Source organism: Mastomys coucha, unplaced genomic scaffold, assembly GCF_008632895.1.
Source record: "Mastomys coucha isolate ucsf_1 unplaced genomic scaffold, UCSF_Mcou_1 pScaffold1, whole genome shotgun sequence".
NCBI classification, from domain to species: Eukaryota; Metazoa; Chordata; class Mammalia; order Rodentia; family Muridae; genus Mastomys; species Mastomys coucha.
Window position 1 is genome coordinate 58,355,549 of NW_022196891.1, and position 13,101 is coordinate 58,368,649.

The 13,101-nt window shown below is 38.6% G+C and overlaps 1 protein-coding gene across 2 annotated transcripts in view; it reads left to right on the forward strand.

Moving 5' to 3' along the window:
- Rc3h1 (ring finger and CCCH-type domains 1) overlaps nt 1-13,101 on the forward strand; it is a 64,576-nt gene that overhangs the window by 41,082 nt on the left and 10,393 nt on the right. For both annotated transcript variants that reach the window (XM_031386786.1, XM_031386777.1), the window contains exons 7-13: nt 1,252-1,384; nt 3,528-3,646; nt 5,601-5,713; nt 6,232-6,513; nt 7,006-7,220; nt 8,538-8,905; nt 9,716-9,880. In XM_031386786.1, the coding sequence (XP_031242646.1) occupies nt 1,252-1,384; nt 3,528-3,646; nt 5,601-5,713; nt 6,232-6,513; nt 7,006-7,220; nt 8,538-8,905; nt 9,716-9,880 (1,395 nt within the window). The remainder of the gene's footprint in view (nt 1-1,251; nt 1,385-3,527; nt 3,647-5,600; nt 5,714-6,231; nt 6,514-7,005; nt 7,221-8,537; nt 8,906-9,715; nt 9,881-13,101) is intronic.

A 13,101-nucleotide genomic window follows, 5' to 3' on the forward strand; every position in this document is an offset into this window, starting at 1 on the left:
CATGTGGAAAGAAATGTCTCTAAGCATGATTGAGAAAAGCATTGATCTATAGGCATAAACAAAAATATTGAGGCAGTTTGATGACATGTCCATCTAACAAAACAAGAAGATTCACCCATAGGGCCTGTGACCTTCTTGGTCATTGGCTTTACAGGTTTAAAATGCCAGATGTGAATACAAGATATAGAACAGCCCATATCCCAGTTTTAAAAGCTACTTGATTACCCCAGTAACCTTCATGTCACATTACATTGATGGGCACCTTTTGCCTGGAACATTTATTGACTTATCTCCCCCTAGTACCTGCATAGTCATATAGCACCATGAAAGCTAGCCAAGAGGGAGAAAGCTTCCACATCTTTTCCAGTTTAATTTCTCTGTGTCCTGCAATCAAATCATAACATTTTTTCAATTGTACTAGACAGTTGAAATTATTTAGGCTATTTAATATATGAAATCTAGTTTGTACAGTTTATATATTTAGTGTTCTGATATTTGGTCTTAAGAGCTTGACTCAGGCCGGGTGGTGGTGGTGCACGCCTTTAATCCCAGCACTTGGGAGGCAGAGGCAGGTGGATTTCTGAGTTCGAGGCCAGCCTGGTCTACAGAGTGAGTTCCAGGACAGCCAGGGCTATACAGAGAAATCCTGTCTTGAAAAACCAAAAAAAAAAAAAAAAACCTTGAACTCGGGCTGGATAAATGGCTCAGTGGGTAAGAGCCTGACTGCTTTTCCAAAGTTCCTGAGTTCAATCCCAGCAACCACATGGTGACTCACAACCATCCGCAATGATATCTGACACCCTCTTCTGGAATGTCTTTAAACAGCTACAGTGTACTTACATATAATAATAAATAAAATCTTTTTTAAAAAAATACTTGAACTCATTCAGTATGACTATTCAGTGGCATTATTCTTACTATTATCTGACATTATCTTCTCTAGATTATATTTCTAAATTTCAGGTATATGGAAAGACTACCAAGAACCCAACTAATATAGTGTTATGGGGAGAAAGGCCTCCTGTTATGAAGAGTATCATAACAGAAGGAACACTGTATTTTACATAGTGTACTAAGCTGTGGATAGAAAGAAAGATCTTTAGATAATAGGTATTTCAGTCTGGCCACGGCATAGGTTATATAGATAGATACAAAGATAGATAAACCTCAAAAATGAAGGTATAAATAAACTGTGGTTTAAAAGGGTTATCTGATCTTTTGGAAAATTAATGTTTACTTTTTTCTTTTAAGTTGCAGACCCCTGCCTCTTTTGCACAGAGTGTTCAGGAGCTAACAATTGCTCTCCAGCGGACTGGAGACCCAGCGAATTTGAACCGACTAAGACCCCATTTGGAGCTACTAGCAAACATTGATCCTAGTCCAGGTAAAACTAAGAGAAGTTAGTGGACCATTTATTATCTTTTGTTACGTTCCTCTAAAGTTTCCCAAAGTAGATGTCTCATCTCCATTGTAGATGGCTACATCTCCATTGTCCCATCTTCTCATAATACCTTGTTCTATGCATTATTCTCTTTCTTAGCCTTGGGCATTTCTTTCTCACCCCTTCTTGACCTGAAAATGTATCTAATGACCTCTTACTTGAACAGTATTTCAGCTGCTGTCCTCTCAGAGTTCACTCCTACTGTGAAGCTGAATCTCAATACTGCTTACTGTAGTTTCCTAGTCACTCCTCCCAGACATGACTTCTGCATCCTTAAACTACTCTGTGTGTTTCCAGCAGTCACTAATACTGTATGCCTCTTTTTGATACGTAAAATCTTCTGTTTTGTTTTTATTTGTGCCACTCCACCCCTTTCCATCCACACAGTGCTGTCTGTGCCCTTGGAACTGTTTCCTTTGATTCTTAGCCTCAAGTGTTAGCTCTGTATAATGTAGATTCCCCAAGAGCTCTGTCAGTGCTCCTGTCACTGCAGAGCATTTCCCCAGTGCTTCCTGATACTCTCAACATCTCTGTCTGTTTCAAAGGGAGTTCATCTCTAATGCCTGCTCTTCTAGCTGTGTTTCTTTTGTCTTTTTTATATTTTTTTTTTTTTGTTGGTATAGAATAGAGTTTATTTAAGGGCATGGGGAGGGGAGTTAAGAGGGTAGCAGAGGCAGAGAAAGGCAGAGAGAAGGAGAGAGTGGAGAAGCAGGGGATGGCCATGACCATGTGGAGAGAGGGGGAACAAGGGGGCAAGAGGCAAGGGAGAGAAGCAGGAGTAAGAGCTTCTTTTGTCTTTTTTGTATGTTCTTTCACCTATTCTACATACCTTTTGAGACATGGGATTTATTCGTTTTTCTTTCATAATTTCCTGTGACCCACACTTCCTGTTTATTCCTTAATGATAGCTTTAGTCTTTTCCTCTGAGATTGAATGCTTTCAATTTTTCTCTACTCTGATGCTGTCAGTTTAGGTTACTTATTGCTACAGAGTAAATCATATCTCCACGTGTGCCTTTTTAGTAATGTGCCATTGCTTATAGAATGAGTCTATGGCTTTGAGACCCTCTTAAATTTTCTTTCTTTCTTTTTTTTCTTTTAAAGATTTATTTATTTATTTATTTATTTAATGTGTATGAGTACACTGTAGCTGTCTTCAGACACATCAGAAGAGGGCATCAGATCCCATTACAGATGGCTGTGAGCCATCATGTGGTTGCTGAGAATTGAACTCAGGACCTTTGGAAGAGCAGTCAGTGCTCTTAACCACTGAGCTATCTCTCCAGCCCTTAAATTTTCATCATTCCATGTTTACAGATCTAGTCTCAAAATGGCTTAATCAAGTCAGATCTTTTCATTTGTGTATGTGTGGGGTGTAGCAATTATTTTCCCCATTTTTGTTAATTAGCATTCTGAACAATTAAAAAAGAAATGCTACAGTTCTTGCCACCACATTAGTGTATCTCCTACAGCTGGCTGGTATAGTTTCTTTTTACATAACAGTAGATAAACTGTTGACAAACACTCTGCCCCTGGACAGTGTCTCCAGTTCTGTGGCACTCTCTTACATTCACTCTAACCCGTCATTTTTTTCCATCATTCTAGCCAAACCTATTTTGTCAAGGTTACCAGTTCACTTTCATCTGTTCTTATGATACTCACCTCCCCCCAGTGTGTGTGTGTGTGTGTGTGTGTGTGTGTGTGTGTGTGTGTGTGTGTGTGTGTGTTTGGAAGCAGCTTCAGAGAGAAAGGTTATTTCAGCTCACAGTACAGTCTATTATAGCTGGGAAGTCAAGGCAGCGGAAGCTTGAAGAAGCTTACATACCACATCCACAATCAGGAAACAGAGAGGGATGAATGACACAGATAAGATGGATGTTTCTGTAGAAGTTAACATAATCAGGATAATCTCACCATATGTGCATACCCAGAGACCCATCTCTCTACTGATTCTAGGGCCTTTTAAGGCACCACTAATCATCACAGATGAAAAAGTGTCTAAAACAATTAACTTGATTATACTAGTTTAATATCGGATAAAACACTGCATAAGATTATAGGTTTTGTTTAATTTTTTAATTTTGTAGATGCTCCTCCTCCAACATGGGAACAGCTAGAAAATGGACTGGTTGCTGTACGTACAGTAGTACATGGACTGGTTGATTATATCCAGAACCACAGCAAAAAAGGAGCAGATCAACAACAGGTAAGGGGTTACTATTTGAAATCTTCAGATAAGCAACTTTGGTATACCTAGAAACTGGCCACTGTAGGTATAGATACAAAGAAAAGAATGATAGTAAGAAACTGGACACTATAGGTACAGATACAAAGCAAAAAAAAAAAAAAAAAAAAAAAAAAAAAAAAAAAAAAAAAAAAAAAAAAAAAAAAAAAAAAATGAATATTTTAAGACTCTGACTATAGGGGCTGGAGAAAGGCTCCATGCTTACGAGAGCTGGCTGCTCTTTGGGAAAACCCAGTTCAAGTCCCAGCACCCACATAGTGGTTCACAACCTCCTATAACTCCAGTTCCAAGGGAATCAGATACCCTGCTCCGGCCTCTCTGGGTACTAGACATGTACTTGGTGCACAGACATACATGCAGGCAAAACACCCATCCATATAAAATAATTTTTTAAATTGCTTTGCTTAAAAAAAAAAGATTCTGACTATAGAAACTTTAAGTTAACATGGATAGCAGTTAGTGTTTTAATTTTTCTTAAGTAATTTTATGTTACATTTCAGTTTAATAATGTCACTTCTTGATACCAATGCTGAATCACTAGTACTTTTCAAATATTTGTAGATTTTTTTCCTGTGTTAGTATTTTAAAGAATTTCATTAATAATGTTTATTATACTATGTGCCAACCCATCTTCTAGTTTTAAAAAAGTATTGTTTTCCACTTATTTGTGTGTATGTGTGGGGAGGTGAGAGGACAGCCTTGGAGGTCCTGGAGGCCTGGCAGCATCATCCACTGAACCATCTTGTTGGCCCAGATTTTGTGGTTTTTGTTAGGAACCAGCTTTGTTATATGAACACTAACCAAATATTAGAAGAGTATACATTTCAAAAGTCTTTTTGGTTTTATTTTTTGTGAGAGACAAGGTCTCACATAGTCCACTGGTAATCCCAGTGAATAAGCATAAAGACCGTTACCCAAATTCTTTGAGCAAACTATGTAAGCATTATTTTCCATCTGACAGGGCTAGTTTCCTAAAGCAGGGTTTGAGAAAATAGCACCAAACACAGGAAATTTTATTATTTGGAGTTTATATTACCCCTGAAATTACAAGACTAAAGGGTTTTCAAAGATTTTGGGTTATATAGAAACTTGGCAGAAAGAACATCTCATAGAGATCAAGGTCGAGAGTATTGAACTCCTGCTGAGAGTTTATGAGTGTGTCTTGTGAGGTCTAGGAGACACTGTTTTGCTGTGGTCCTCCCTGACCTCTGGCTTCTACAGTCTTTCTGCCAGACCTCTGATCCATGATGGTTTCTAAGCCTTGGTGAAAGTGTGTGTGCATGTGACATAGAGATGTCCTGTTTGTAACTGAGCATTCCATAGTCACCTGCACTGTGACCAGCTGTGAGTTTCTGTGTTAACCCCCACCCACTACACCGAGAAACTTCTCTGATGTGGTCTATGTAGTGTGTATGAGTATTTTGTCTGCATGTACATACATATGCTTGGTTCCTGTGGAGTCCAGAAGAAAGTGTCCTGTTTCCTGGAACTGGAGTTCTAGATGGTTGTGAGCTGCCACATGGGCCCTGGGAATCGAGCCCAGGTCCTCTGGAAGAGCAGAGGTCTTAACCTTGAACCCCTATTAGAACTACTTTTAAATTTTAATTTTGGACCTGCCTGGCAGAAGCTTTATGCAAGCTAAGCACCCTATGTTCAATACCTAGAACTTAGGTGAAAGTGTAAGGAAAGAACCAACTCCACAAAATTGTCCTCTGATTCTCCCCCAACTAATAATGAATAATTAAAATTTAATTTTGAACTCTGATTTTTTTCCCACTCAGTAGTTTTTCTCTTAGTAGTTTAGATTAATGTGGGAATTAGCTTAAATTCTTCTGTGCTCTAGGAATCCTAAACTGAAAATATAAAATTTACATTTGTTACTGTGTGTTTTGTTTTATGTCTGGTGTTTTGATAGCCTCCACAGCATAGCAAATACAAAACGTACATGTGTCGAGATATGAAGCAAAGGGGAGGATGCCCTCGTGGTGCCAGCTGTACATTTGCACATTCACAGGAAGAACTGGAAAAGTAAGTATGAAAACCATGAAACACAGACTTTGAAATAGGGAATGATTTGTTGACTTTAAGCAAATACAATAAGAGGGGTTGGTGATGGAGAGATGGCTCAGTGGTTAAAAGCACTCAGTGGTTAAGAACTGGTTGTTCTTCCAGAAATCCAAGTTCAGTTCCCAGCATGGTGTCTCACAACCATTGCTATGGGGCCTGATGCCCTCTTCTGGTGTGTCTGAAGATAGCCCCAGCAACAGAGTACTTACATACATCGAATAAATCTTTAAAAAATATATAAAAACAATAATTGTATTCAACACTTAGGAAATATTTATGAATTAGTACATTTTTTAAAAGTTTTTTTTTAGTTTTCATTATTTTGTTCTTATAAGTGGGAAGCTATATTTTATCAACTAGATGTCAAAATAAGTTATTTCCACAAACAAAAAAATGTTCTAGTATTTTTTTAACAATTTTAACCGATTCTTACCAATTGCATAATGTATTTGTAGTTGAAACATTTGCTTTTCATACAGATTTCGTAAAATGAACAAACGTCTGGTTCCCAGAAGACCCTTGAGTGCCTCTTTGGGTCAGCTTAATGAGGTGGGCCTGCCTTCAGCACCTATCCTTCCAGATGAAAGCGCAGTGGATTTGTCCAGCAGAAAACCTCCTGCACTCCCAAATGGAATTGTATCGTCAGGGAGCACAGTGACACAACTGATTCCACGTGGGACAGACCCCAGCTTTGATTCTTCTCTGAAACCAGTAAAGCTAGACCACCTGAGCAGCAGTGCTCCAGGGTCCCCTCCTGACCTGTACGTCTTCAAGTTTCTTCCTTGTAAAAAGTCCTGTGGGAAGAAAAGAGTTTGGTTCTAACCCCAGTGGTTCCTTGGTGTTATTGTTTGTTTTTCTGTTCTGAGGTCAAAGTCTGTCCTTTAACTTATTACTTCATGGCCAGAGATGACCTTGAACATCTGAGCCCCCCTGCCTACACCTCCAGGACTGGAACGGCAGGCCAGTAACACCATGCCCAGCTATGTTGTGCTATGGATTAAACCCACCAACTGAGCTACATCCTGACCCAGAAAATAAAATTTATGCCTTTGTTTTATTGGCTTTTACTTATTTTTTCTACATTGATTTTTTTTTTTAAGGAAGATTAATTCATTTAAATTTGTAGAAAAGATTAACATTCAAATATATAAATTTTCCAAGTACTGGCAGTCTTTTTATATGAAACATTTAATGTGTATTAAAAGTAGATTTTATAGACTTTAAACTTGTCTTGTATAATTTTGCTCCCTTAGGCTGGAATCTGCCCCTAAGAGTATTTCTGCCTTACCTGTGAATCCACATCCTGTACCTCCAAGGGGACCAACAGATCTGCCTCCCATGCCTGTCACCAAACCAATTCAGATGGTACCTCGAGGTTCTCAGCTATATCCAGCACAACAAGCAGATGTTTATTATCAGGATCCTCGAGGAAGTGCCCCAGCTTTTGAGACAGCAGCTTATCAGCAGGGTAATGATAAAACCTTCTGCCTTAACTGGAGGTTCCAGGAAAGTTTACTGCTAGAGCTCTTATTTCAAGAACTCTAGAGCCAGAGAAGCCCTCTAGATGTATACAGCAAAGTGCTGAGCATTTCATGCAATATACTTGAACACATTTCTAGCAGTGCCTTCCCTTACCACCTCTCATTCCTTTCTACACAAGTTGGAGGTTGAGTCTCGTCGTGTCTTTTTCTCCATCAAGTCCAGTTTATGTTTCCCAGCTAATCTTGGGAATGGGACCTGCTCTGGTCAGCCCACAAAGGGGTCACATCAGTAAGAAAAATTGACTCTCTCTCCCAACAGCTATCAAATGCTAATAGTTCCTCAGCTAGTGGTAGAATTGCATGCCCCCCTTTCCTCATCTATGCTGGGATATTTTTTCTGGCTGGAACTTGTGCATACTGTCATAATTGCTATGAAAAGTGTATCTTTAGCTTATCATATCTTCTACCTCATAATAGTTTTGAAGTTGAAACTCTAGTAGCAGGTCCTGAAACAGGTCTATGATTCCAGCTACTGAGGAACCTGAGGCAGGAGAATCTCAAGTTCTAGGCATGCCTGGGCTACAGAGCAAGTTCAAGGATAGTAGTCTTCAGGAGACCCTATCTCAAAATGAACTATTTAAAAAGGGACTAAGAATCTAGCCCTGTAGTAGAGTGCTTGTCTAATATGCATGCAGTCTTGGATATGAAAATCCAGAGTTAAAACTAAAGTAGAACCAGAGTTTCAAGGATGCTTGTGAAATTTAATTTCTAATCCTGGATTGCATTACATTAAGATAAACTAGAAGAAAGGACCAGTCTACTATTTTAGACTCTATGTATATTGATCTTTTCTGTTTATTTTCAATGATTATTTGTTATTTGGAAGAAAAAGAGGTTTTCTCTGGGATTGAATTTCAGGACCGTGCCAATTTCAGGCAAACATTCCACCACTGAGCTGTGCTCCTGGCCCTAAGGAAAACATTTGCTTTCTAATTGTCATAAAGCTACTGTAACTATACAAGTAGTGCAAAAGTTTATCAAAAATAAGTGGATTATTAATATTTAAGTGTTTTAATGGTTTTGGTTTTGGGTTTCTTTGTGTAGCCCGACTCTTCTATGTAAACCAGGCTTGCCTAAAACTCTGGTATCTGCTTGCCTCTGCCTCCTGATTGCTGGGATTAAAGATGTATGCCACCATCGCCCAGCTGTGTTTTAATGTTTTAAAAGGAAAAAAAAAATCTTACATAAAAAAAAAAAACAGATGAGCTCATTATCGTTTTGGGTTCTTCTTTTGTACTGTACAGGTATGTACTATACTCCACCACCATGTGTGTCCCGCTTTGTCCGACCTCCACCATCTGCTCCTGAACCTGGTCCTCCATACTTGGATCATTATTCACCCTACCTCCAAGATCGTGTCATAAACTCTCAGTATGGCACACAACCACAACAGTACCCACCTATGTACCCACCTCACTACGAAGGCCGCCGTGTATACCCTGCTCAGTCTTATACAAGAGAGGAAATGTTCCGGGAAAGCCCTATACCCATTGACATTCCATCTGCAGCAGTGCAGTCCTATGTACCTGAGTCCAGAGAACGATACCAACAGGTAGAGGGTTACTACCCAGTGGCTCCTCATCCAGCTCAGATCAGACCTTCGTACCCCAGGGTATGCTGTATTTTTTTTTCTTACATAGACTTAATTTACTTTTTGTATATGTATGTATAATTGGTGTGTGAGAGAGAGCACAGGTACATGTATACCACAGCGCACTTAGATCAGAGGATACTCTTGAAGATAAGTTCTTTTTTTTTTTTTTTTTTTTTTTTTTTTTTTTTTTTTTTTTTTTTTTTTTTCCCGAGACAGGGTTTCTCTGTATAGCCCTGGCTGTCTTGGAACTCACTCTGTAGACCAGGCTGGCCTTGAACTCAGAAATTTGCCTGCCTCTGCCTCCCAAGTGCTGGGATTAAAGGCGTGCACCACCACAGCCCGGCAAAGATAAGTTTTTTCTTTTCACATTGCTAGGTGGGATCTTTCTTGTTGTTGCTGCTCAGAATACTCCTGGTTAGCTTGTCTGCAAGTTTGCAGCATCTTTTATTCCTCCCATCTCACCATAACTGTCCTGGGATCCCTTGTATGCCTCACAGTTTCCAGAGACCAGCCTTGGGTTGTCAAGCTTGCAAGCTAAGACAGTGCTTTTACCTGTTATACCATCTTCTTGGTCCTGAAATATGAAGTTATTTTAAAAAACAAAAATATAAATCTAAACATTCTTCATTTATGTACTAAGACTTGATCAGTTAGGAAAATTGGGAGACCTTGAAAGAATTTGGGTCGACTTTTTTTTTTTATTCTCTTTAGTGTTAATATTTCTAGATGTTATGATGGGTATATATTCTGAGCCTGAATCATATATATATGGTTAATTAATATGTTTTGGAATTCTTAGTCAATTTTAAATAATCTTTCAATTACCAGGATCCTCCTTATAGTCGGCTTCCTCCTCCCCAACCCCATCCTAGTCTGGATGAGCTACATCGAAGGCGGAAGGAAATAATGGCCCAGCTAGAAGAAAGAAAAGTCATCTCTCCACCTCCTTTTGCACCTTCACCAACATTGCCTCCTGCATTCCATCAAGAAGAAGTAAGCATATTATTTTTAATCCTGCTTATTAGTTTACCATTATCACTTTTTGTAGCCTGTTTAATACATTTTTGAGAGCCAGGCAGTGGTAGCACACACCTTTAGCCCCAGGAGGCAGATGCAGGTGGATCTCTGAGGTTGAGGCCCACCTGGTCTATAGAGTGAGTTCTAGAACAGCGAGGGCTACACAGAAACCCTGATTTAAAAAAGAAAGAGCTGGGCGGTGGTGGCGCACACCTTTAATCCTAGCACTTGGGAGGCAGAGACAGGTGGATTTCTGAGTTCGAGGCCAGTCTGGTCTACAGAGTGAGTTCCAGGACAGCCAGAGCTATACAGAGAAACCCTGTCTCGGAAAAAAAAGAGAAAGGAAGGAAGGAAGGAAGGAAGGAAGAAATCTGTTCTCAAGGAGCTATTTATCAAGTTTCAAAATTATGAGGCTATTTTCTGGTTTTCTTCCAGAAATTCATTGTTTTATTGCATATTTAGATTCATAACCCATTTAAAATTGAGTTTTTATTAAATGAATTATTAGAATCAAAGTCCACTTTTCCTCTACAGGGCTAGCTCATTGGCCTTATACCATTTACTGATTTGAGCATCCTTTTTTAGTTTCCCACAAGCAGCTTTCTTACAACTAGTTAATTAGGGTGAGTGTGGTGACCTGTAGTTCTAACACAGTAGGATACTGAAGCAGAAGCCAGCCTTCACTACATACAGAGACCCAGCCTTTTCTTTTAACATATTTTTTTAAAAATTTATTTATTTTATGCATATCAGAACACTGTAGCTGTCTTCAGACACACACATCAGATCCCATTACAAATGGTTGTGAGCCACCATGTGGTTGCTGGGAATTGAATTCAGGACCTCTGAAAGAGCAGTCAGTGCTCTTAACCACTGAGCCATCTCTCCAGCCTCCCCCTGCTCTTTTTTTTTTTAATAATTTAATTTTATTTTATGTACATTGGTATTTGGCCTGCATGTATGTCTGTCTGTGTGAAGGTGTCAGACGTTGGAGTGAGACTCTGTCTTAAGAAAATGATAGGTAACCAACTATGATTCTGAAATATCTTGTTTCTTTGGTCTATTTCTGCCTTTATACCAGTACTGCATTTATTTATTTATTTTTGTGTGTCTTGGAGGCTGAGGGGTGGGCATGTGCGGAGGTGAGAGGACAGCTAGTAGGATAGGAGTCTTCTTTGGTTTCAAGGATCCAAACTTAGGTTGTGAGATTTTCACAGCACATACTTCACTTGAGCCATCTGGCTGATCCCTCATTCAATAGAATGTTTTACTTAAGTCTGGACTCGTTGGTATAGGTTCTCCTAGTATTCAATTCAAAAGTAAATAAACATTTTGGAAGCTGGGAGTTTAGTTTAGCAATGAAGAAACCAGTAGTGTGGTTAATAAAAAGTAGGAAAGATGCACAAATATGAGTAGATGGTAAAAATTACAGGGGGTGTTTGATTTATAGTGCTATAATTTTGAGCATTACATTTATGTTTGTATAAAGTAGTGCTAATAGATTTGTTTTGGTTTGGAGTTTTTGAAACAGAATCTCATCTTCTAGACTAGGTTCTCCTTGAATCCACTCAAGCTGGCCTCAAATTCAGTGTCTCCTCCCTTAGCCTTCCAAGTGCTTGGATTACAGGTATGGACAACTAAGCTCAGCAAAATATTGCTTATAGCTATCATGAATGTGCGTTGTCCACTTTTTTTTTCATTTCTGGCACTAATATTTTTTTATTGCTTAGTTTTTCTAGGGATTTATTAATTATATTTGTTTTTAGACAGCCTGAGCTGAGACTGTAGCTCCATTGGAAGAGTTTTGGCCTAGCATGCACAAATCTCTAGGTTCAATCCATAATGCCTTGTAAATTGGGCAAGGAAGCAGGAGGATCAAAAGCTCTAGGTCATCCTTGGCTAGATAACAAGTTTGGGGCCAACCTAGGATACATGAAACCTTGTCTCAGACTTTATTCATTAATTACATATAATGAATCTAATTGGAGTATGGTTTTTTTTTTCAAATCAAATAATATGTGTAAGAATATGTATAACAACCGAGCAATGGTGGCGCATGCCTTTAATCCCAGCACTTGGGAGGCATAGGCAGGTAAGTGGATCTCTGAGTTGCAAGGCCAGTCTGGTCTACAGACTGAATTCTAGAACAGCAAGGGGTATACAGAGAAACCCTGTCTTGAGGTGGAGAGAAGATAATTATGAGTCTAAACAACATTGCCAACTGACAAACTATTTATTATAAACAGTGAAAACTGGAAAGTGAAAGCTGGGTGTGGTGGTGATACCCTGAGTTACCATTTCAAAAATACAATAAAGTGAATATAATTATACACAATAAATAGTAACTTATTTAATGGATGAAGGTAATTGAAACAGAAGCTCATAGTACCTCTGCCTCTCAGAGGGCTGGGATTAATGGCGTTTACCACCACACCTGGCTATCTCTATATTTAAGCTTCCATTCTGATTATAAGCAGCCTATTCCCCTAAATTCATACATTACAGGAATACATGACATGGAAATAATACTTTCTTCAAATTCTCATTTCCTATAACAACCAACAGTTTTGTTGTGTATTTCAACTTTTTTATGAGCATAAACATGTTTGTTGGGAGTGTTGTGGAGTTGTGGTTTGGTTTTGGGATATCTATGTTGATGTGAATTCATTCTTTTTTGTAGCTGCATAATATATATATATATATATATATAAAACATTTAGGTAGAAGAGCCTACTTGCTAGGTATTAATATATTCTAAAAGTTAGCTGTTCTACATGAGCTACGACTTTTAAAATGTTTAGCATTATAGAAGTATAAATGTTACAATTTAACAAAAATATACGTTGGCCTTAGAATGGAATATTGTTATTGGATAACCACAGAACTTTAGTCAGGAAGATAAAAATGAGGCCTTTTACTTACTTGAATCAACCTTGGGCCAGAATGTATTCAAGACAGGAAATACTGCTATTGAAGAAGCACCAGCAAAGAGTTGTTGCATCACTACCTACCTCATAAAGCATCTGACATGCAAAGAATGCTCTCATTTACTGGACAACATTGAGGGCGACCTAGCAAATATACGGCATGATACATATATACTGAAATGTTTACTTTATGATAGTGGAGGAAATGGTAAGCAAACGTCTTACGATCCTAGCTTGATTTGCTGAAGGATGTTGAAATTCCTTTTCTTT